The 27,250-nt window shown below is 38.5% G+C and overlaps 1 protein-coding gene across 20 annotated transcripts in view; it reads right to left on the bottom strand.

Moving 5' to 3' along the window:
- Positions 1 to 27,250, bottom strand: part of cadm2a (cell adhesion molecule 2a) — a 378,094-nt gene that overhangs the window by 291,316 nt on the left and 59,528 nt on the right. For 4 of the 20 annotated variants that reach the window (XM_079598777.1, XM_079598779.1, XM_079598768.1 and 1 more), the window contains one exon: positions 11,785 to 11,817. The exons of the other annotated variants lie outside the window; for them this stretch is intronic. In XM_079598777.1, coding sequence (XP_079454903.1) covers positions 11,785 to 11,817 — 33 coding nt within the window. The remainder of the gene's footprint in view (positions 1 to 11,784; positions 11,818 to 27,250) is intronic. 20 annotated transcript variants of the gene reach the window in all.

Genomic DNA, 27,250 nt, shown 5'->3' with positions numbered 1-27,250 from the left:
TGTGTATTCAAGTCCAGTAGTGTGTATTAAAGTCTGCATTAATATATTTTAAGACGTAATTTCTGTTTTAAGCAGCCATTACTCTTCAAAGTCACATGATCCTTCTGAGATCGGTGTCAGCCATTACTGAAACTCTATTGGTTACATGCTGCTTAAAAAAAACACTTAATGCAAAAGTAAATTTTTACAGTCAAATACTCACTCCAGCTCTCACTTTAAAACTTCTCTCTGTCCTCTTACATACACACAGACTAGATGTCCCAAATTCACCTTTTAGAAGCCCATCTGATGAACCACAGTTAATGGCAAAATGGTGTTTGCGTATTTGCCGCCATCCTTGTGCGGTGACAATCAGTGAGTTTTAAAGGAATTCTCAGACGCAAGGAAACAAGTGGACAAGGTTTTCCTCTTAGCTTACTACCGGTAGGTTATCTCTCTCTCTCCCTCTCTCTCTCTCTCTCTCCCTCTCCCTCTCCCTCTCTCTCTCTCTCTAAAGGTATGCACAACTTTTCACACTGGCTCTCACATAAGGTTGTGGTCACCTTCCTTCTCCATCAGTAATACTTGAAAGACACCTAAGCCGCTCAATGAGCTAACAAAATACACCAAACCTTGCCCTCATCAAATCGAACTTCGACCTCCATCTGCAAGCCTGTTGGCTTTCTCCAGAGACGGTGTTTATCATCATCCCAGACCACTAATGAAGGCTAATCAAATCCTTTATCCATCTCATTAGCATTTATAACTCTCTCTGTCTGCTTGTTAACTCATTAGATTCATCAATTCCCTCCCAGCTTCACTGGAAACAAAGAAATATCCCATTATGTTTCAGCACTGTCAAAGAAAGCAACATTTAAAATATTTATTCGTCTTCAATCAAACATCAATCTGTGTGATGAAGAGTCACGAGGCCATAATTAGATGATTATGCATTATAAACCTTATAGTGCATCCATCCATTTGTCTGTCATACCAGGCTACCTCTACGATACATTTGAAAATGAATAATTTTCTTTACGGCTTCGCCTTCAATCCACACTGAGAGAGCTTCTTTTTTTTTTTGCCCTGTGAAAACTGATGTTGTTTTTCGCGCTGCAGTGTAGACTGCGAAAATGGAGGTATTTGAAAATGATGATGCATGTTTAGTCCTGCTATTCGTTGTTCACTTTCCCAGTGTTGCTAGATAAATGTTACTTGATACAATCTTCAAATTACATTCCTGCAAAAATGACAGAAAATTTGGGCAACCATGTTTTAGCTGTACCAAGAGGAGAGATATTTTGCTAATAAAATGATCGTGCTAGAATAATTGCGTGAGAACTTTATATGTCTGGTCTCTCTGTATCATCGCAGTGAGCGTTTATTATGTTTTGCATGTGCAGAAAGATGATTTTAGAATCTGTTGACGTTTTAGGGTAAGCGGTTTGAAGTGAAAATGCCATTTTCAAATGTAGACGTAGCCCCAGTTCCATCTTCTCGAAAGTTTTCGAATGTGAAAGTCCTTGAGTGTGTGTCCCTGATGGCAGTGACCCCAGTGTGGTTGGAGGACTGTGGGATGCTGCTCAAGTTAATGTTCACTTACAGATGGATTCCCAGTTCTCTCTATTGAGCCATGAAGGTGCTACGTGTAGCCTGTCACCCCAGCCTAAACGCACCTAGAGCAGAAAATTAGCACGAGTCACAGCTTTCCCCCGAGGTACAAGAAAAGTGGGCAAACCTCTTGAAAGGTAGAACTCTTGGTTAGAAGAGCGCACGGTTCATAACAAATTCGATTTTCATGAGAACAACTAGAAACTTTTATAGTAGAAACTACGAAACAAAACAACAACCATCCTGCTGGTACTCGATGGACCATGTCTAAATTAGTTCAAGCACATTTAATGGGTCCCAGTCAATGATCAACTATCTTTAAATGTACAATATGAAATAAACTGTATGAATCTTTTTTCTGCAGTAACCCCTGTCTGTGACTTTCACACTGCCTTACAATTTCCTTCTGGCTGGTGATTATTTCTCCTGACTAGATTCTGTTTTATCGATCTGCTAAAGGGTACTGGCAGCCTCTCCCACAATGCAATGCAGGCAAGTGAAATGGCCATCTCACAGAATGAACATACTGTAATTAGACAACAAATGCATGCTGTCTTTGTACAGAACTCTACACCCCCACTGAATGAAAAATAAAAAGTGAATGATGCTTTTAAAACGCCACAACAATATATATATGCAAACTGTAATCTTTTCGTTTCAGCATCATTACTCCAGTCTTCAGTGTCACATGATCATTCAGAAATCACTCTAATATCATGATTTGGTGTGCAAAAATATTTCTTCTATCATAGAATAATGTGGAAACTTTTTTTGTTGTTAAAACAGAGTTCTGTGATAAATAGAAAGTTCAAAAGAACAGCATTTATTTGACATAGAAATCTTTTTTTAACATTATAAAACTACATTATAATACACTTTTGCTGAATTTAATGCATCCTTTTTGAAAAAAGTATTAATTCCTTTAAAAAAAAAACTTTGGAACTGTGCAAATATATTTTCAAAATATTATTTAAAAAGTTCACGGATTGACTAGCGCGTGTGTTCATTTTACAAGAGCAAATAAAGCCATCTTACACATAATATAATTTCTATTTGTAAAAAAAAAAAAAAAAAAAAAAAAAAAAAATTTTAAAAAAATTCTTGTAAAATGTTGTAACTACAACTTTCCCAATAAAAAAATCTTAGAAAACATTACGATTGACTGTAAAAAGTGTATTTTGTGTATTGTGTAAATAAAAAAATATTTTTATGTGTTGTGTTTCAAACTACTCAATTATCAACTATTAAGAATTACAGTAAATTAAGATAAAAATCAGACTACCCTTATAGCAAAACATTTTTGTGATTATCTGTAATTCAACATGACCCCCCCTCCCCCCCTCCAAAAAAAAAACACACACACACACACACGCACGCACACGTGCGCACACACACACAGAAGGGAAACTTCATTACAAAGAAAAAGCTGTTCTAAATAGTGTCAGCTAAAAATATCCTGGTTAAATTTGAAAGTTGTGGTCAATTTCACCCATCTGGTGTGGAACTGCAGCGCAACACACACTGCCACATTTCCCTCTCTCCAAAACAAACGACCCCCCCTCCCAAACAGACTGCACCATATCCTTCAACCACACTTGCTTTGATCTTCATTATATTTCCATCTGTTTCACATCTGGGTCTCTTTAAAGACGAAGCGAAGGACATATTAATGCAATATAGAAGCACGAGTACCCGTGCCAGCTCTAGCCACTGACTGTTTTCACTCCCACTCCCCGAGACTGTGGCTTTATTTGCTCTTGTAAAAATGGAGTTTGCGAAAGCTATAAATACACACACATGCACTGCTGGTTATCTGTATTCGATGTGGCATTTTGAGCTTGGGAAGTGAATCTCATTTGAACTACTAGTTAACAGCCCTGAGACGCTGGAGATTGTGGCCCCTTATGAAATCGTACGCAGTGTGTGTTCCAACATAATCGTGGTTATTTGTCTCTGAGAGAATATGGGACACGCTGACCTCTCTCCGAGGGTCCCTGCCGCTGCCCTGAGGGCAAACGGAATGACATCATACACCATGTGTGGCTCTGACTAGGCAAGATTTCAGTAAGGAGGATGCGCCACATTCTACTGACTTTAAGTGTCACGTTTAAGCCTCAGACATGATTTTTGATCATAAACAATATCTTTGAGGCAAACACCTGATTTGTATTGACCATATATTTATTATAGACAATATAATAACATAATACATAAAGTATTATGTAAAGTAAAGTACCAAAATGGGAAAAAAAATGGGGAAAAAAGAAGATGCACTGTGTGATTGTAGCCGAAAACCACTTTTCAAGCTTGTTTACTCATAGTGTTAGTTATAGCGTGCTTTTGCAATTCCATCCCTGAATGAGGAAAACAAGGCAAGCGTAATGCAGTACATTCCCGGAGAAGAGTGCATTCCCATCTCTCCTCATAGATTAGGTGTGCTGCTACACTCTGCTGTGTGTGTTTGGACTGAGGGAGATGAGCTGGAACGCCGTAATAGACTAAGCGCTCATGGATCTGGTGTGAGAATAGCAGAGCGCTTTACAATTGTGTGGTGATCGAGTGCTTTAAAATGATTCTTTACAGTGTGGGCCAGAGCAAAAAAATTACTTTTTTGCCACACCTGCTGGTGGGTGAATTGGGGAGGGGTAAAACTATAAATATAATACTAATCTATTTAAATATTTGTAAAAAGACTAATAATTAAAAATTATATAAAATAAAATAAAACTTCCTCTACAGATAAACATCTATATACATTTAATATAGCTATGTAACTTATTTAAATATTTATAAAATATATTTACGAAAGCCTAATAATACAAAATAACATGACATGACATAAGACATGACATTAAATAATATATAACATGCATAAAATAACAGCACAGCAAAATAGATTACGTATATGGTCAAACAGCTATATAATATAATATAATATAATATAATATAATATAATATAATGTAATATATAATTGTCAGGGTAAGATAAATACATGGCTATTATAGTCTATTAAATGGCTATATACATTTTTATATAGCTATTAAATGCGAAAAAATATTGCATTTAAATTGTTATAATATTCATAAAAACATTATATTACATTAAATTATATTATATTACTTTATATGGCTAAAACCCTATATAAAATGTAAGATAAATATGATCAATTTAAAGATTTATAAAAGTATAAGCCTTATGATCTCTGTCTCCAACTCTCTGTGAATAATTATTGCAATTTTGCTTTAGTATAGCTCAATGCCAAAAATAATGTGTTGCAATACTGGAGAGAAAAACAAATAGGCATCCTAAATCAATTTTCCACTAAAGTAAAAGAAGACAGGGAACGGTCTGACAGATGTTTTGTTTAGTAGATGATTTTGTCTTTGCTTTGAGTTTAACACATTTCTCACATCTGCAAGTTAGATTATTGCTCTTACAATTTGATTTAAAGTTGATATTGCTGTTCCTAATAAAGTTTCAGACACAACACAAGTAACTAATTTTTATTATCTTGCCAAATACAATTGTTTTCGCATGTTGAGCGTTACTTTTGGACCCAGCATACAGTCCCTTTGTGTGTGTGTGTGTGTGTGTGTGTGTGTGTGTGTGTGTGTGTGTGTGTGTGTGTGTGTGTGTGTGTGTGTGTGTGTGTGTGTGTGTGTGTGTGTGTGTGTGTGTGTGTGTGTGTGTGTGTGTGTGTAGAAGAAGACGCTGGCGCTGGCTGCTCTTTCAGACATACTTCATTACTGTATACTGTCACCTCCAGCAGATTGAACACACTACTCTCCCCGAGCAGCAAGGATGTGAGCCTGTTTACTGTTTACCCGGCAGATGAGATACGAAGATATTGATTCAGAAACACAAAGAAAAATGCTGCAAAAATATGGCTAACATATAAAAGTCAAGGAAAATCCAGAGAAAAGCCGCCATATATTTCCGCGCCTTTGATACGACTGGGGGCTTTATTGAAGCGCAAAATACTTGTGCTCATCAATGGGAGAGAAAACAATATTTCTCCCCAGCCGTTTCATCAGCCTGCGCTGCTACAGAGAGACAAGCCTATTGTTTAAAAAAGCGTCACAATATCCTTTACGAGGCAGACGGCATTTGGAGTCATGAATCAGAGCTGATGAGAGTCAGAAAATGCAGAGATTTCCCTGAGAGGATTAGAGGCACATAATGGAGATTATCTATTTAGAAACTCCTACTAGCAGAAGGAAAAACTATGAAGTATGGAGGATACTATACAGACTTGCTCAGATAAACAGCTTTAGAAATGATCCTTTGCTTATGGATCTGCAAGAGTGTATTAACGTATTTGTGGTGTGTAGCTTGCACCATCCTGCCTATGCCATGTTGAGATGTGGATTTATGAAGGAGAAGGCTGTGATTGGTTGAAACATAGGTCAGAGGAGGGGCCTAAGAAAAGAGTTATGTCATTAACAAAACAAGTCTCATGGGATTGAAGGAGAATTTCAATGGGCAAGTTGAATTACTTTTATTCGGGGCAGTTCCGTTACAGTTTGGAGTTGCTTGTGCTTCAGAATGTAAATTAAGGGTCCGTTTATTTGGGCCACTCGGCTGGGACGTCTGACTGCAGATAAAGTAACATATACTGAGGTTACGTTTGGAATAACATACTAGCATACTACATTAATTTCGTGCACTTAATAAGGTCATGTGACAAACTTAACTCTATAAAGCCTACTGTGTCATATTTGATATGCAGCTTTTTAAGGCCTTTACAAATCAAAGATCAAAGTGATCATAATGTTATTAATGTTATAATGTTATTGAAAAACATGCAATACACACAATCTTATATTTGTCTTCTGTCACTTGATTGATGGTGTATACTTATTTAACAATTCAAAGACTTTAGTTAGTATTAAGAGAATTTAGTTTCGTTTTTTTTTTATGGCCACCGTCAGGTTGTGGTGCATTTGTCTTTTTGCTGTGAAATCTAGATTTTTATAAAGTAAACATAAGAATGCATTTTATTGTTAGCCATATTTCAGGATGAACACATACTGAAGCAGCTTACGTTTATTTGATTATCAATAATTCATCGCTAGATAAATCATGTTAAACGTGAGTATAAATAAGATAAATCAGGATTGTATCTCTAAGTCATCATTGTATTGCAATGCATTAAATGTTTTGCCCCTCAAAATAAAATTATAGAGCTTTGATCAAATATCATCTTACTAAGACATATTATTGGGAAATATAGAGTGATATGTATATGAATATTGTAAGTAGTCGGCTAAGTATAAGCTACATACTCTCACTATATCATATTATATGAGTCTTAAAACCCTGATGTTATATTCAACAAAAAACACATACACAAACTTTTTCCACTTTATTTAGATTGCCTAAAGATTGAATAAACTGATTTTTAGGACTATTATTTCACATCAGTCATGCGATAACTGGTAGAAATATTGACTACTATAAAATGCATACTGGTTCACATACTATTTTTATTGGTGGACAGTGTACATTTTATAATGCATAGTTTGCAGTTGGCAGTGTGCTAGTATTCCATTCCGAACAGCCATTTCTAGCAGAACATTACCAAAAAAAAACATTGTTTTTTGGACCTTAATCCAGTCAGTAACAAATTACACAAAGGCACACAAGTCACAGAGGGGGGCAAACTTACAAGGAAGCCCTCGCCTCTGTGGACAACATTGATCAAGTCTTTAATTCTGATTAACAGCCTGATTCATGCCCTTTGCTCTGTGCTAATTAGCAAGCACTAACAGAGTCAAAGCGGTGCCATTCAGCACAATAAAACGGAGAGGGCTTGAACAATTACACACAGCAATTACATGTGCGATTCAAGCCCTGTCTGCATCAACAAGGTCAACGAGACAATGGCGTCAAACATATTAAACAAAAGCACTCAGAAATGACGGAAGGTGGATCATAACTCAGACGGCAGATTGATAGGGACCTTTATTACCTCATTCATCAACTGATATTACGCAGGTCAATGCCAACACAAAAAGCTGCTCAGAAAGGGCATTTATAACATTTCTGACATGGTAGCAACAGTGCCCAACAACCAATGTGTCTCTCCAAACCATTTTAACAAACTAATGACCAAACTCTGAATCTGAAAGTGTCATTTACGAAATTTAAATATTTAACAATAATTTACTTTTTATATAATTAATCTTTAAAATTATATATATTTTTAAGTATGTGGCAAAAACACCAACCCATATAATTTGTACTTATACTTTATAAACAACAACAACAAATATAAATATGCACACTGCTGTTCAAAAGTTTGGGGTCAAATAGAAAATTATTTGTAATGGTATAGCCTATACCATAATGTATAATCAAATTCAAACCTGTATTTCCTGTATGAGCACCAAAGCTCACTATGTCTTGAAAGCATTTACTAAGTCCTAGCTCACAACTCTATGAACATTTTACTTTACTACTGAACATTTCTTACAACTGGCTTTTAGGAAGGGCTTCAGTCATGGATGGATGGCTGGATGATGGATACAAGACAGATGAATGGATACATTTGAGCTTAACTAATTTTGTGGGGATATTTTAAGCCTCTGAATATACTCTCCACGAAACAGATGCAGCACCACATTACTAAATCTAGAATGATTTCAAGCATAAAAGGAAAATAAACCACAGAGATCGCTCTGTCAGAGCATGGCCAGTATCCCTACGCCTGCGAGCAGCATACTAAAATGCCTATAGAAACAAGAACGCATGTTTTCAATGTGAGACGTGGACCTCTGTAATTGTGTTCCAACACAAATGTTGTTTTAAAAGACACTACCAACTGAAAGATGGGGGTGAAACTGTTGTCTGGATAAAAGACTTTGAGTTTGAGTCTTCTCACAGTGTCTATATGTGCGTGAGGGGCTTTGAGTATGCCTTGTTGCACCCTCTGCCCACTCATCCATCACTCTCTGGAAACAGCCTTGCACTCTAATGAAGCCACAAGGGCAGACACCTACATGTACACCCCGTTTGGACCTCCAGTACTGCATCCTTGGTGGATGGAAACCTCAAGCCCCCTAAAAAATTCAGCAGAAAACACACGGATGAGGATCAAGTTGTTCCTTTCATCTGTGATTGAGGCGGACCAAAGGCACGACTGATCAGTTCCAGAGGAATGAAAGCTTATGGTTGCGGCTTTTCAAACAGCCCTAGAGCCCACAACAAATCCCTGGAAGGGGCTTCGGTTATGGGTAATGTGAGTTACACTGGAGCACGGGCAGCCTGCATTTAGAATGTGGTCATTGGAGGAGAAAAGAGAGAAACCGGCATTCAGACTGCCATCTCATCGCAGGCCCCCACCCCAAATTAGATCTCTGTGGTTGGGGAGCAATCATGGAAAAGAAATGCAGTCCAAACCCCAAGCATACCAACTCAGCCTGTTTTAGAATATGAAAACAGTTCAGGCCTTAACCTCCAAGACATTGCTGGAAATGTCTGTTTCACTCAAAAAAAGAAAAAGAAAAAGAAATAGGTTCTTCCCACTAAGGAAAAAATTTGTATTTTAAGAACTGTTGGGAACCCAATATATATATTTGGGAGTGTTGTTGACCAGATTATCTATCATGACAAGTCATTCTAAAAGGTTCATAGTGTTATTGAAGCTACATTTGTCAACATTGACACTGAAAACCAAACACAACCTACAACAATTGGAGTTATGTTGACACACCTTTTTTGCCCAATAAATTTCACAAAAATTTCGCCAATGAGACCATAATTTAACAGTGATGCGTGCTGTAGCAAACTGAAATTGTAACACAGGGTGCTGATGTGTATTTGCAGTGATTAAAAATGGCCATGAGCGTGATTATGCAGGAGTCTGGCCAGATAAACTTTTTGTTTTCTTCACTTTTTGGAATGAATTCTTCAATGTGATGTTGAACTTCATTAACAGTCATTTCACACCGGTCACTCCAACTTTCCAACTTCCCCACTTCCTTTTCTTTTTCTACCTCCTGAGGGGCAACTTTTAAAGACACAAGACATTTAATCTGGCCATTTGGCAGACTGTTTCATTCTAATAATAGCATATTAATAACTCTATTTACAAACAGCACAGACTCTCTGGGTTGATACGTGTGGCTTCACAGTTGCAGTATAACTCTCACAGGAAGTCTCTCCATACAACACCTTTTTAACACCAGTTTGCCTACTGCCCTGGCCGTTGGGGTGGTGGATTCTATCATCTACCTGCTTCAGCGAGCTCACTCACACCTGGATAGAGCTGGCAGCATGGTGAGGATCATGTTCTTTGACTTTTCCAGTGCTTTTAACACGATCCAACCGTCATTGCTGCATGAGAAGCTTCAAGTGATGCAGGTGGACACCTCCACAATTTCCTGGATTATTGACTACCTGACAGGCAGACCCCAGTTTGTGAGACTGAGGGGTGGTGTGTCTGAACGAGTGGTCAGCAGCACAGGAACACCACAGGGGACTGTTCTCTCGCCATTTCTCTTCACGTTGTACACGTCAGATTTCCAACACAACTCAGAGTCCTGTCATCTTCAAAAATACTCAGATGACTCTGCAGTTGTTGGGTGTATTAACGGTGGAGATGAGACTGGGTACAGAGATGTGGTGGATCGCTTTGTGTCGTGGTGTGGGATAAACCACCTTCTCTTAAACGTGACTAAGACAAAAGAGATGGTGGTGGACTTTAGGAGGACCAGGAAAACAACACCAAAACCCATTTACCTGCATGGAGAAGAGGTGAAGGTGGTTGACCATTTTAAGTATCTGGGTGTGTACCTCGATAATAGACTTGATTGGAAACGCAACTCTGAGGCCATCTTCAAGAAGGGCCAGAGCAGACTCTACTTCTTGAGGAAGCTCAGGTCTTTTAATGTATGCAGCAGGATGATGTATATGTTCTATCAGTCTGTTGTCGAAAGTGCAATGTTCTTTGCAGTCATCTGCTGGGGAAGCTGCATCAGAGCCAGTGACAGTAAGAGACTAAATAAACTAATAAAGAAGGCTGGCTCTGTACTGGGATTTGCTCTAGAACCCCTGGAGTCGGTTGTGGAGAAAAGGATGTTGAAGAAACTATTTAACATCATGGACAACACATCTCATCCTCTGCACAATTTGGTGATTGGGCAGAAGAGTGTTTTCAGCTGGAGACTCCGGCAACTCTGCTGTAGCAAGGACCGGTACAGAAAGTCATTCCTGCCCACTGCAATAACAATATATAATAGCTCTTCTCTGGGTAGATAAGAGATCATGGACATTAATGACAGAACAGAAGGACACAGGAATATAGGGCATCTGATATTTTAAATTGCACATTTTGTGTAATTATTTTTATTTATTTATTTATTATTATTCTGGAAGGAATTTTTATACAGTATATGTCAATGTATGTTTTGTCTGGTATGTATTGTGTTTGCTGCTGTGACATCGCAATTTCCCCTTGGGGATTAATAAAGTATTTTTATTCTATTCTATTCTATTCATACAATATGTGAAAACAAAATACCTGCCAATGTTTATAAGTCTGAGCTTTTCATTTAACACAGTGTTGGCGGAGGAAGGCTCAGAGGAAGAGGCATTGAGGATTTTTTTTTAATGGATACACAGGGAAGGGTCAGGAGAAAGGTCATTGCAATAAGACAGTGGACTGATAAGGTTTATCTGTGTCAAAGATTCATTATGGCCAGGGTTTCACAGAAAAGATCTCTTAGCTAGCTTTGAAACACATATACAATTATGTGTTCGCCAAGAACACAATTCACTAAGCGTAGAGTTCAAACCACCAAGCCCTTTGTCTACTCTGAACGGAAAATAGCCACACATTCGTACACACTCTAACGTCACAAACTCTCTTCCCCGTTCAGTCTGAGAAAGCACTGGCACATGTACTGGCACAGCAACTAACAAACAATATTTAAGCAGTCCAATAGTAGAAAAAGACAGGTTATCATAACATAATATAGCTCATTTTAATTCTAAATACATTTTCATTAGAAAGAAGGAAGGACAAAATGTAGAAAGAAAGAAAGAAAGAAAGAAAGAAAGAAAGAAAGAAAGAAAGAAAGAAAGAAAGAAAGAAAGAAAGAAAGAAAGAAAGAAATAAAGAAAGAAAGAAAGAAAGAAAGAAAGAAAGAAAGAACGAAAGAACAAGTACTAAAGACTCACTACACAAGTACCATGTGATGCTTCATAAATCAGTCTGTACCCACCTAGAAAGAAGAAAAAGAGAAAATCAGGCTTAGTGATCATTTACCAGGTAAACAAAAATAACAATATCATGTAGATAAACATTTGATTTCATGCAATAATTAAACAAGTTTAAGGTACTTTTCTGGTACTAATCCAGCAAAACATAGAAATTCCTTTTCACAATACCCAATAACTTCTGAAATATCTATTTTCCATTAAAATTCCGTATGCAAATGAGTGCAAAAAAGATGGCCAATCACAATCGAGAACGAAAATATCAAATTGAAGTCATTGGTGGCAGTACAACCTAGGATGCTTTTAAAACAGTGTGGAAGGAGTTTACATTACGTAAACTATCCCTTTAATAAGCCCCCACTGGGAAAACGTATCCATCAAGAAATGGCGTTTGTGCTTTCGGCAGAAGTGCACAAGTTCTGCAAAACATTTTTGTGTAAAATGAGCAGAACATTAAATGAGCCTGTGATTGTTTACATTTCACCAGGCTTTTGTCTCTTCTCCACTCATAGCTGTTTATAGTGGCACAAACTCTATTAAACACATACAGCACATAAAGAAACTGAGATACCTTGTCATACACCACAGTCTTATGACAAGATAATCATAATTGTATCATCAGAGTAAAGGCCTGTCATGTGTTATGAATGGCTGCTCCTTCTCACTCCAACAAACTGATGAAACGCATTTAAAAGAAGACCTTTCTTTTCCCTGAGGGTTTTGTTATTATGAGTTATATCTGCATTATTGTTTTTATTGTGTTCTTCATGCTATGCTCTGTTAAGTCACATTCGGGTTGATATTACCACAAACAATGACTTACAAATACAGATTTAGCATAAATATCAAAAACACATCACATACACACATACATGAAGGTCCAGCCCTAACCCCACCCCTAAACCTAACCGTCAGTGGGGCATAAGCAGATCGTACGAAAATGTACAAATGAGAACGTACAAATTCAAACGAATTAGCCACCAATATGCTAAACTGTAAAATGGTTTTCAAATTGCCATAAAAGTGTGCAAAACAAAACAAAAAAACAATATCAGTTACATTGAGCCCATGTACATACATTATACATAATTCAATTATAATGGTATTTTAGGAATATTGTACTGTGCATTGGGGTAGGCCTATGTGATGAATGGCGATAAAAATAACCATACTTCTTAGCAAATAATAAGAATAATGAAAATTTGCTCGTGCCATCGTGTTGTGTCATTAAGTTCTTACTCTGATTAAAAAATAAAAATCAGACTATTGGACAAAATTAAAAGTTTGATCAAATGTGACAGCGCACATCTCTCCTCAACAAAGCCACAGAATTTGTGGTACGAGTCTTAATTTGTATATACAACAGTAATAGTAATGCTAGTCGTACCAAGTAGTGCTAACAAACCAAACTTATTTTTCCAGAAGCTGATGAATTTTAGTGAGCTAATTGGCTATATTTGAGCACTGCTCTTCGCGCACTTACAAAATGAACATGAAGACTCTTTTGGCGGCAAAGTGATTTCCCATGAGGCCCTGGCCAGTGTTGTGGGTAACGCGTTATAAAGTAACGCGTTAGAGTACTCTAATTACCTTTTTCGTGAAATGTGTAACTTAACGCGTTAGTTTTGTGCGTTAAGTAATCAGTAACTTCGTTATTTTTTTAAAAAAGTAATCCGTTATTTTAAGGAAAGGAAAATCCCGAATAAAAAAATTTCCCCAGGATCAAGACAGTGTTTCTGCGCTTCAATACCCCACCACCCTCCAGCTTCATTAAGGCACACGCGCGCAGTCTCTTGCTCTCTCTCCCGCTCTGCCATGCACGCGCTGCGCGGTTTGGAGCACAGTCTCTGTCTCGCGGGCGCGCTCGCTCTAGATTCCGGGAGATTTTAACTAATTCGCGGGCATCAGTTAGCCGCTATCAATATGCGGGAGACTCCCGGAACTTTCGATAATTGGGATGTCTGCATTTCTATACTGAAATAATATCGCCATTATAATTATTGATTTTTTTATTGAAATAATAGCCCATCCGCGCATCTCTACTACCCGGGCTGGGAAGGTGTGAATTTTGATTAATATGTTCTGTGATAATAAATAAATAAAACGCTATGTGGAATAGCCTATTGATGACTGTCTTTCCTGTTATTGTTATCCTGCAGTGTTAATTTAGTCGGATGACTGACGTTATTCATTGCCAGGAGTCACGACTTCTAGGTGCATTTAAAGGGGGCCGTGTCTGTAAATTAAGCTGCAGCATGTGTGAGGCGCTGCAAACGGCTTTTAATTTTTGGTAACGCATGAGTACTCTAACGCGTTACTTTTATGAATAGATAACGCAGTAACGTAACTGATTACTTTTAATTGATGGTAACGTTGTAACCTAATTAACTACTTTCCAAAGTAACTATACCCAACACTGGCCCTGGCTGAATCCTTGGTAGTGATGTGTTAGCCAACAAAACAATCCAACCTCTCTGCCTGTTCTGATCACACTAACGACAGTTCATTGCGGGCCCCAAATTGGAGTCTGCAGAGGGGTCGGCCTTACGACTCCCTGATTAATGTGACAGGATTCTACTGCAGGAGTTTGAGTCTGGGAGCCCGAACTCTCCTAGATATTCCATTGATCTGCTGTCACCTCGGACAGACTTCTTTTCACACAGCCATGCCGCTGTGCCCATGGCTCCCATTTCTCTTTGTTAATCTATAGAGTACAGTTGCACAATATGGTTGGAAAATCAAATTAAGGTAACTGACAAATCATAATTAGATTTTAACAGCAAAATTAAAACATTTAAAAGCATGGCTTATTCAAAAATGAAACCTTTCAAACCTTTCTTCTGTGGAACAAAAATAAATATTATTTTACTGTGCTATTTATATATAAACAGTACATCAAAATTCAGAGGGTTCCAATGTTCTTTTAGACCCCAATGACGTTCAGTGTAAGGACAAAAACAGCTGAAAATGGTTTCAAATATCTTATTTTGTGTTCCACTTAAAGGTGCCATGTGTAAAAATTGAGGTAAAAATATCCAAAAAATGAGCTACACGCATCAAAAGAATGAGAAGAAATAAGGGCAATGATGTCCTTAAAAAAATGTCAAGTTATAGTGCTGCAGAGATATCAACCTTAATTAGCATTAGCATTACTAGCCACGGCCCGACAGGTGTCGTAATACCAGTTTCGGCCATGGGAGGCGGTATGCGGGCAACATAACCACCAGCCAACCTGCAATACACGACACGAATAACTCGCACGGCTTGTGGGCGTACTTGAACCTCTTATATACTGTATGACTTGAACCTGATGTCTATCGTATGGAAAGTACAGCCCACTACTTCATTTCAATTCAGGGAAGAGAGCGAAAGGATGGCTGAAGCCTTTGGCAAGAGAAGCACAAATCAAATCAGATAAGAAAAGGACCGCTCGTCACGGTCCGGGCTCGAAAGCGCGGGGGACGGCGAGCGAACTGCAGCGCATAGCCCTGTTTTACAACGTTCAGCACCCATTCTCACACGCCCGGGATCGCTCCCCATGCTTTCGCACGCATAGCTAGGGGCAGAATGGTCTCGTGTTCTGACCGCCGCACTGCGCGGGTTCGAGAAACTGAAACGGAGGTATCAACACGGCGCGCGCGCCCTCGTTGTCTGAAGAGTGCTGCTCGCTGACGACAGCAGCCGCTGTTTCACATTCAATGACTCGGTCGCTAAGGACGGAGAACAATTTGTGGCGCGAACAGGTCATGTGTAGCCTACTGTATCTTTCTACAGTGTTCGTGTTTTTTTACTATAGTAGAGATGATCGGTTCACGTGCGCTGTCTGATGTTTACTGCATCACTCGACATGGAGAGGTTGGGTAAAGTAATAATTACAAGAGCTTCACGGTTATCAGATACAAGCATTCAACGGCCCTGTAGTATATATATATATAAATATAGGTTATTTGTGTTTGCGCACGTGATATCAGGAAGCAATGTAATAACGTTACCTGTAATACACACATGATGGCAATGCGCAAATCGTGTGTGTGTGTGTGTCACAAATCATTATTGTTTCTTCAACTTATTAAAATATCTTACTTTACTGCAACTATCTGTTTCTGCTTCTTTGTCATATTTATAGTGTGTGATTTATAAAATACCATATCCTACATCACATATTTTGATATGTGAGGTATACTGCCCCCATCTGGTATGGAATGTGGAGTATGACTTGATTTTTTTTTGCCAGACAATTACACATGGCACCTTTAAGAAACTCTTATAATAAATGTGGTGAGTAAATTACATTTTATTGATTGATTTATGTATTTATTGGATGAAATATCTCAATATGCTACTTCAATACAGGCTAAATAAATAAAAATACATAAAACCACATTCTAACAACAGCTCTCATGTTAAACCAAATTGAATGTTAAAACTTCTCAAACTTGTGTCCTCTTCACTGTCCAAAACTGACGCCTTTTAAGTTAACCTAAAAGTGAGTGGATAACAAGTTATCTTTGCATTCACATCCCAACTCAGACCTTTTTGGTCCGTTTTAGTTCCATTTAGGTCCAACTTATCGTTATATTATATAGGTTTCTCATAGTAATATTACACAGAATTATGCTATGTGGATGTTGCAGGAATGTGGTACCATATCAAGATTTCAGTTCGATTCATTGTGCATGCTTACTTCAGAGGAGAGAAAAGAGAGGCATCGGCGCACACTAGGTAAACATCCCCTCTCTCTTAAATATGCAATGCAATGGCTTGACACTACAAAGACAGTCTTCTGCCTGAGATCTGCAGCGGCCGGCAAGCAAATGTAATTACAGCCGGTGGCCTGGCACACACAATGGGCTTTAATTGTGTTGCAGTAGAACAGCTGCTGAAGTGAAGCCGAGTATCAGTCTTCCTGCTGTTTGGACATTACAGAGCCAGCGGGTGAAGCAGGACCTCCCGCCAGCCCCAAGTCCCATGGAAAGACAGACACTGTCTTCTGTGCCTCTGGTTCACCCTGAACCTTCCCTGTGCCATCTGCCTGTTGATGGGAGCTGATTTTTAGACCTCAAACCAGGGCTGTTCAATAGATTTTATTAAAGAGGAAAAGACAGCTATGCCCTGAGGACGCGACCATAGCGAAAGGAGCAGAGTGAAGGGTGTTTGACACCCTCACAGAGAAGATACTCTTGTTTTGGTTTTGTTTTTTCACTGAAAAGATTGGAAATTGGTTTTGAGGTGCTGTTGGCATGTGCAGCATGTTGAAAATCAATCCTTTGATCCCAGGGACCTATAGCATATTAAAATGGTCTTTGTGTCTATGGGTAAATAACAGGTCAGTGTCCATAATGAGTAGGTAAACCGATATTATCACCTCTGGCATTGACAAGACCTCCCCTTACAGGCGAATGTGGCGTAATTTCTTATGTTGACTGACATCGGAAGATCTTGAGCCCAGCAGACACTCAATTAGACTCTCTAGGAAACGGAATCATTTCCATAAATCTGCCCGACTGCTGTAGAGGACAAATTATTGGACCGTCAGAGCCTGTGATGGCGACTGCTGTCGGAGGCGCGTGGGTAAACAATGAGGGTCTCTGCATTAGCCAACCATTTATTCAGACCTGTCAATAAGACCTGAATGCTGAGAATGACTGATGCGTCAGGCCTTTCGCTCGATGGAAGACTGTACACAATTAGGACTTGGGTCAACAAACTGCCCAGCACCAGAGACATTAATGTGTTTGCCCAGGTCGAAGAGGACTCAAGGTTAATGCTCAGCACAGGCATTAATGTGCTTACTTAAGAAAATGGACAGACTTTTACTCTAATGTGCACAAGGCGGCAAGAGTAAACCTAGCAAGCCTAATGTTGCGAAATAGATGGAGAGAGAGAGGGGGGGAGGTGAGGAAGAACAGAATATGTGGCTTTCCTAAGCAATACAGTTTATTCAGCAAGGGTGCATTTGTCACGATCATTTCCTGTTTAGTTTCATTTGACACTGTTTTGCCTGAGTTCAAGGCTGCATCTGAAATCACATACTTATATAGTTGGAAAAAAATAGTATGTGACAAAACACATGGATACTTAACTATCCCATGAGGCCACGGGAGAAGATTTGTAAACGGAAGTGAAGCGACGCAACTGACACTGGTTGATGACATGATGACAACATGGTGAATGTAGTATGTCTGGATTACATCCATACTACACACATTCATACTATATAGAACATGCTTTCTGTGTTCACTGTTAACGGTAAACGTCTAGTTACTCTGTTTTCACAAAAATCTCTGTATTCCTTGTTCATTCTGCATTATGCTATTTCTTGGATTAAAACTACACAGCCCTATGATTGCATTAAATTGATCCAAAGTGACAATAAATACATTTACATTGTTAAAAAATATCTAGATTTCAAATAAATGCTGTTCTTTTGAACATTCTATATCACAAAAGCATTAAGCAGCACAACTGTAACAACATAGCACACAGCAGCACAATATTGATAATAATAATACTAAAAATATGTGTTTCTTGAGCATCAGCTTTGCCTTCTCAGAAGATGTGTCATTGCAAGTTGCTTTCAGTTAAAACAGCTCAAACATGCATTTTAGTCTGGGACTAGATTTAAGCATTGTCTGTGAAACCGGGGCCTAATTTACTATTATTTAATTCACTCTAAATTGCAATTACAAAAAACAAACATAATGTGCATAATTCTTTGCAAAAGAGAAAAAGCATCCTATACAACTAGTATATACCATCAAAGAATATTATTAGAGCTGAGGAGGGACAAGGGACAGATAACATTTCTTATTTCTTCATTTATTTCAGACTGTACACAGCAACTGGTATACGCATGCCAGTGCTGTTCATCTAACAGATGTCAGGCCCCTGCAGGCCTCTCAGCCGGAGACCCCTGACAGTCAGACGTCCCGGTGCACTGGCCCCATCGGCCTGATCCTTAATCCCTCCTTAGCCTTGACTAACTCCTCACTCCAGCTCGAGTTGTTTAGCTTCATTCTGACTTCTGCCTGGCACTACACAGAGACAAATACCAGACTGAGACCACGCAGATACAACTATCATTTATCGGACACAGCAACATCTGGTGTTGTCTGCTTCACAGCAACTGCTGATCTACCGTGCTCTCAGTGCAAAACATGTGACAAACACTAAAAACAACCATATTTACCAGTTTATATACATGCAGATAAAGTACACCAATACAGCCATGTATGCTTACAAATTAAACGGATGAATCAAATAAAATAGATGGGTTACATTTATATCATACTACATTTATAATAATACCCCCATTACGTCTCGCTCATGCCTATAAAAGAAAGTCATTTGCATTCCGGTCTTTGTAAAAGTCTAGCGTTTATGGATATAAATATGAGATATCAAGAAGAAATATCAAACACCTTTCATGCTTTTGGTGTATAATGGTTTCCCACCAGAGAATGTGCAAAATGCCTGATTTGATCATTTATGTTGTCCTCTAGGCCGTATTTAAACAGCTGTATTGTGTGTGTGCCGCTTGTTTTTGTGCATTGCACGATGCTCTATGCCTCCTCTGGCTCCTCATGTCAACCTCAGCAAGCAACACAAAAGCAATTCCCAAAGTCCAAAATATATCTAAAATAATTGCATCCCTGAAACCATTTTTGATGTTCTCCGCAACAACAGCAACAGGAAAAAAATCTCTTTGTGTTGCTTTCAATTTAAGGAGTTATTTTCTCTTCCGAGATTCCTCACATAATGACCATGAGTGTTGTCTGGGTCTCTCCTCGCTTCTTCAAAAGGCAGCCCGGCTGTTTGAAGTCTAGTTAGCTTCCTGGAAAGGCTTCATAACTCTCCTCACGTGAGTGACTGGGCAGTGGGGAGGAAGGGAAACGTCACGTGTGACGCTTTTTGTACAGTTGAGTGGAATGATCAGTAAAATATTTAATTAAAAATGCTCTGTAAATATAGAGGCCAGTAAAATAAGTACGTTATAAAATATAAGTTGTAAAATAGTCAGCATTAACACACAATTGTGAGCAAACATCAGTTGAATCCTGTATTTTATTCAATATTAAAAATAATAAAATATATATATATATTCTTGAAAAAACATATTTATTTAATTAGTTGTTTCTTTAATTTATTTGTGCATTTTTATTTTATTCATATTTTAATTAAATTAAATGTAATTAATTGTACTAATTTAACACATAAAACCCACGGAGAAAGTGATTTAATGTGCGCTGCTGATGACTGGAGACTCTCTCTTCTCCAGAAGCAAAAGACCCAATTCTCTTCTGTTTGCTTGAGGCTATGGTCAACACAATCAAAAAATAAATAAACCACCACATGGGCGCATGCACATGTGTCTGCTCACACATCCGCACGGATGGAGTCCCTCCAGGGGGAAACTGATGGACACATGAGATGACAGATGATTGTGTTTGTTTGTGAGTTCACATTCACTGCTTCTTTTATCCTCAGAGATGCATTCTTTGTAGACATCTTCTAACCGACGGACAACGTTTTTGGAGAAAAACAAATTCTATTGCGTCTTCAATCATAAAATCAATGCAATGTCAAGGAATACAATAATGGAAAATAATACTGACTGAATAGCAATTTTATTGACAACACTACAGGAAGAAAAAATGCAGACATTATTGTGTTTGTTCTTGTATATATGGTTCATGAGGACACAAATGTGTAATGGTATGGGTATTACAATGTAAACATGGTTAATGAGGACACTTTCGTTGTCCTTGTAATAAACTATATTATAGAAAGTGTTCTGTGATGGGTAGGTTTAGTGTAGGCGGATATAACATATAGTTTGTACAGTATAAAATCATTATGTCTATGGAGAGTCCTGTAGGTTGCGAAGCAGAGCCACCATGGATCAAACTTGTAGGTCCAGCACATCCAAAAGATGCTCAATTGGATTGAGATCTAGGGAATTTTTTAGGTAGGTGGCATGTGTCAAACTTACGTTCACATGAATGACCGGACCCAGGGTTTCCCAGCAGAGCATTGCCTAGACTAGCATCATACTCCCTCCACACTTGTCATTGTCCCACAGTGCACTTCTCTTCTCTAGGTAAACGGCATACGTACACGGCAGTGCACGTGATGTAAAAGAAAATGGGACTCATCGGACCATGCAACCTTCTTCCACTACTGCAAGGTCAAGTTCTGACGCTCATGTACTCATTGTAAGTGCTTTCGACGGTGGACGAGGGTCATCATAGGCACTTTGAGATGCAGCAGAGTGCGATGCACTGTGTATTGTGATACATTCCTCCTATAACCATCATTAACATTTTGTGTGACTTGCGCCACAGTAGACCTTCTGTTGGCTCTGACCAGATGGGATAACCTTCGCTATCCTTGTGTTTGTGGTTTGTCCCTCCTCGGACAACTGTTGGTAAATCGGGATCTGAATCTGCTGATCGGGAACAACCCACAAGCCTTGCCGTTTCAGAGATACTCTGACCCAGTCACCTTGCCATACAATTTGGCCTTTGTAAAAGTCGCTCAGATCTTTATCTGAGGCATCATGATATATAAATATATATATAAGCTGTGATGCAATTAATCTGGTTAATTTCCTGTTTGTTTTTTGGCTAGTAGAGGTTCTGAATGGCCAGTAACTTAAAAATGTAGTAGCCAAATTGGCCGGTGAATTAAAAAGTTAATTTTAAACCCTGATTATAAACACTGTATTATCGGACATGCCATAAAAATAAAAATAAAATCACCATCAGATTTTTATGATTCCTAATTCCCAAAATCCAAATTTTACCTGTTACCATAATGGCTTACGCTAACATATTTTACATACAGATGCTTAATAACCAGTGTGCGGTTATGTGGAGGTTAGCCAATAATCAAATTGACATATTATTAAAAGTACAGGAGCAAAAACAGTCCATTTAAGGGTATAAAATGCCCATTTAGAACCAAGTTTCAGACCATTTTGGAGATACATAAGCCATCTCTCAGAAAAAACATGGCCCTATTTAAAGAACAGAAAAAAGGTGAGAGAAGAGTGCAATAGGGATACATGACTAGAAAAGCTCAAGCACATGAACCAGACTCTAAAATTCTGTAACATGTAGGAGTAATTTCAAAGCACAGAAAGGCCAACTCCTCTCCTCAGCTGCCCTCCACAGATCCTCTCCAGCAGAGCAAAACGGCAGGAGACTTGAGCTTCATTTCACTACGTTACACAAAATGGTGGCAAGTGAGGTGATGTCTCTCGCAGTCAGTGGCAGGTGTACATGCTAAGCTCAGTAATTATTTCCCTTTATCCGAGCAGCAGCATTTAAATGAATTCTCATTCTGTCTGCCTATCTCTGCCTGCCGTGATAGACCTCAGCTTTCCCCCCTTAATTATGCCTTCAGACCCAACTGTTTACTGAGCGACTCCCTCTGACTCACTGCAGTGACGAACACAGAAGAATGCACACGGGCGGCACCGCAAAGCGAAGTCCCACAAATTTCAAACAGGGGTAGATCGTGTGTGACAGCTCGGACAGATCTATTGCGCTGCGAGAGGCTAAAGAAACAACACACTTGCTGTTCCTTGGGATTTCAAACAGTAACTCCCAATTTTATTTTTCAGTGAAAATTGCCTCTTTCTGTCTTTTTAGTATATTATAGAATCATTGAGATCCTTATGTATGTATGTATGTATGTATGTATGTATGTATGTATGTATGTATGTATGTATGGATGGATGGATGGATGGATGGATGGATGGATGGATGGATGGATGGATGGATGGATGGATGGAAGGATGGATGGATGGATGGATGGATGGATGGATGGATGGATGGATGGATGGATGGATGGATGGATGGATGGATGGATGGATGGATGGATGGATGGATGGATGGATGGATGGATGGATGGATGGATGGATGGATGGATGGATGGATGGATGGATGGATGGATGGATGGATGGAAGGATGGATGGATGGATGGATGGATGGATGGATGGATGGATGGATGGATGGATGGATGGATGGATGGATGGATGGATGGATGGATGGATGGAAACTAATAATCATGGTCTAATGCACCCTGAAAGCATTTGCATATTTTATGATATGCACATTAGACAGTGTGTAAGCTCAGACTCCACTCACTATGGTACACAAATAATATGCAACAACAAATAACAGATAACAACAAATAACAGATAACAACAAATGGGGAGGGTTTAAGACGAAGGGTTTAAGGCTTCTTTTCCACAAAACTTGACCAAAGAGCAGTGCCACGGTCATCACGAGTGTGCCATTAATAACGGATGGAAATAAAGACAGAAAAATGAATGAATAAAACTGTTGCACAGGTGTATCAGCAACATCTGTCTGAAAGGATTCAATCCGTTCAACTGGATCATTCAGATTGAAAGACAGTGAGAGAGAAGGGCAGTGTAGCATGGCCGGCTGACAGCAGGTGCTCGGCAGATCAATGAATGAAGGAGAGAAAACAGCTCATCTTTATGACAAGACCCGCTGCGACACACATCCCTCCTAACACACTACTTTAATTAATCTAATCACATCCAGCCACAGAGAGCAAGGGTGAAAAACAGCCCAGCTCTTGTCTCTCCTTGTGCCTTTCCCTCTCTTGCCATATCTGAGTAATGTCACCCATGTGTCCCTGGAGTAGATGAAGAACATGCTGGTGAATTAATCATTTAATACACCTTATTCTCTCACTTTCTGTCTATGAACATACACGCACATTCAGAAGTGATGTTATACACATAATGAAAACCCTACAGCTATGAGAATTGTAGGTAGAGTGTTGTTAATACACAAGTTCGGAAACTAACCACAGTTTGATGTTAAAGTAAAAAGAGGAATACTTTTGGCTATGTAAAAAAAAAGAAAGAAAAAAGGAACACTACCATTCACTAAGATTCGGGCTGGTAAGATGTTTCTAATGCTTACCAAGGCTGCATCTATTTGATAAAATAGCTATACAATAAAAACAGTAATATTATGAAATATTATTGCAATTTCAAATATATATATATATATATATATATATATATATATATATATATATATATATATATATTTTGTTTTATATATATATATTTCAAAATGTAATTAATACAATTCTGTGACAGCAAAGCTAAATTTTCAGCATCATTACACCAGTCTTCAGTGTCACATCTTCATAAATCATTCTAGTATGCTGATTTGGGACTCAAGAAACATTTCTTATTATTCTATGTTGAAAATGGTTGTGCTGCTTAATATTTTTGAAGAAACTGTTATAGCAACATTTATTAAAAAAAAAAAAAAAAAAAAAAAAAAAATTGAACAATGCAATGCAAATGTATTTACTGTAACTTTTGATCAATTTAATATGTTCTTGCTGAAGTGTTAATTACTTTTTTTTTTAAATCTTACTAACCCTAAACTATTATGTATATTATAAATACAATGTAAATAATAAATATAAAGCATGCAAATAATGACATTTAAAAATGACCCACACAAAAAACGCCATAGTATGTCATCTTGGACAATGCTGTGAAATGTCATCTAAATTACAATATATACATACATACAGTATATGTATATATATAGGTCGGAGCTGTTGTGTTGTAGTCGCCACATTAACCGTGTTCACTTGGGTAAGGTTCGAGTTCCTAATTACAATTTCCCCCATCTCCACTAAATTCACATCACTATCCACTTGTTTGTCTCATAAAGAGGCAATGCACAAAATTGGAAATCACTAGTAGAACCAAACTAAATTGCAAAAAATAAATGACTAGCTGAAATCATTAACCCCATTAACTTTCTAAATAAACATTCAAAGGTGTGTTTTGAATGATTCATCTGTGAAATAATTATGTCATAATATTCCCTCAAAAACTTTCGGCTGACATTACGAAGTCTTGTTTCAACCTCTGACCACATGTCAAACAGAGACGCATAAAATTGGTTTGTGACTTAGGTATAAAATTCTTAAGTTCGATTTGGTCCCAAAAGGGTGCGATCTTGTGAGAACTCAATTCTAGACTCTTCCAATATGAGGATATAGTCAGATTGGCCTTGTATTCTTACAAAGACAGTAAACTGTGAAACTTCCACAACTCGCATATCAGCATGCTCTCGCGATTAATAAATGCTGTTGTGATTAATAAAATCATATACAAACAAAAAACGAGAAACAAACAGTGTGGAAGAGACAGATTAGACACAAACGGCATCAAATGCACAGCACACCGCACCCCAATTAGAACCCCGTCTGCAAATGCAAGAAACAAGTTCACGCAACAGACCTCAGTAAACATCGTGGCTCATTCACAGCTCTCTGGTTAAATATAGCAGCTCTGCCCTCTGGCTTTCCATTTGCTGTTGCAGCGTGTAAAGTCGTTTCACAACAAGCTTCTGACATTACACCAGCACAGAGGGGCGCTGATGAATGGGAGCTATTTAAAGGGTGCAGCCGCAGGTACAATTGAAACCATGTAAAAACACAAAAAGTGTTATGTGGTGGAAGTCGAAACGCAGGAACTGTGTACATTTGGGGTCGGAGAAAGCGCTTGCTCTTCCATTCTGAGAAGATATTTTGAATGTCCTGACAGGCATGTGGGTACATCTGCCTCACCTCACCACTGTTTGTTACCTCATTTACACCTTTCGTTCGCCCACGGCAAATTTCAACACCATCCTTGAGAGTTATTCAAATGGAGGCTGCTGGGTAGATGGAAAAGAGTATGGGAACCATGAGCCTGGTGTTGCTGGTGCCATGTTATACAACTTAAAAGGAAAAAAAGCTTGATGATGGTGCAATAAAAGTACACATTTTGTTATGGCAAGTGGAGTGATTACAGAACTCACATAGTCTGGTCAGCATCCCCCCAAAAAAAAAAAAAAAAAAAAAAAAAAAAATCTAAAACCAGTCCTAGTCCTCTGTAAAACACGTCATTTCTCACAATTCCAGGATATGACAAGAACAAGCTCCAACTGTCAAGCGCATGGTCATGGTGTTTGGATTTGACACACCGGTCTTGGATGTGTGTGTACACAGAGGAAGGACATACATGTGCAGCAGAGAGACCGTGCGCTGTAACCTGACAGCCTGAAATGTCTCTATGGGGATCTGGAGCTTTGAAAGCAAAACTAGCAGACGGTCAGCCAAGTGAGACACGGTCAGAAGAGCCTTTACACTGCATCCTGTTATGGGTTGACAAGCCGCATGGGACAATACAAAATGTCTGGACACTGACACCAGTAAGGGAAAGCCGGGTATCTTACATGGAGCAGAAGCTGTGAAACTATTAGACCTGAGGTGAAGGCGATTTATGAAGTCTGTGTGACACTCCAAAACTTGCTGATTTATTTATTTTTCAAACGGGACCAGTAGTGGATTAACCTCGAGTCTGATGGTTGTCCAAAGCTACCTTATCTCTATAAGTTCAATTTCTACCAAAAAGCCTGGTTTAGGAAGAATGGAGTAAAAATGAAATAGGGGAACATGGCCTTCCAGAGGTACTTCAACTCTTCATTCACATTGCCGGAACCATTGAATGGAAGCGCAGGGATGATAATAGCTCAAGTTCTGCTGAAATACAGGCAGAAATGACAGAAATTAATGTGTAAAATTGTTTTTTTGTTTTTTTGAAAGCTGAGTGGTAAGCTTTGATATGCCATTTTTTTCATAATATCTCTGGCAAAGCAAATAAGTTTATTGATTTAAATAAACCAATCATGGCATTCTGCTTTCGTGATGTCAACATGCATCATAATTTGGCTTAACTCATGCCATAATTCTCACTCAATCTGTCAAATCTAAACCTTGAATTTTACTGAAATGTGAAAGATCAGTGGTTTCCTACTTCACTTCTGAAAAGTTTTTACAAAAAAAAAAAATTTATGAAAGTAATAAATTAGTACATTACATCTTTCTTTTATTTCTAATACAAATCATATAAATATATAGTAATGATGCTGTACTTCAGATAAATTTAAGAAAAAAAACTGTCGAATTGTCTTGAACTACCAGAGAGATTTTTTTAAAGGTTTTGTCAATTTTCACACCTTAAAAAGTGTGAAAGCCACTGGTTAGTTAATGAACGTGGCAGAATAAATTCCCTCTTATTTTCTTTCCATCCTTCTGTCTTTCTTTGTGTGACTTTTCATTCATTTCCAGCCCAGATGCCACATGCATCAAGTGTCTGAGTAATCACTGTGGCGCGCTTCCTGTGTTTCTGGGCTGAAACTTGGACGTCATGGGGCTCAAAGGCGAATTGTGGAGAATGAATTCTCTGTATTATCGAATCCTTCATCTGCGTGAGGTAAAAGCAATTTAAGATGAAAAAAAAACACTTGATTACCACCCCTGAGATTAGGAGAAATATTCAGGCGAGAGGATGGGGCACTAGAGCCACAAAAATGCTTC

This window comes from Phoxinus phoxinus (assembly GCF_949152265.1).
Source record: "Phoxinus phoxinus genome assembly, chromosome: 23".
In the NCBI taxonomy this organism is placed as follows: Eukaryota; Metazoa; Chordata; class Actinopteri; order Cypriniformes; family Leuciscidae; genus Phoxinus; species Phoxinus phoxinus.
Note: the sequence above shows the minus strand (reverse complement) of the source record. Positions and strands in the feature narration are given on the sequence as shown.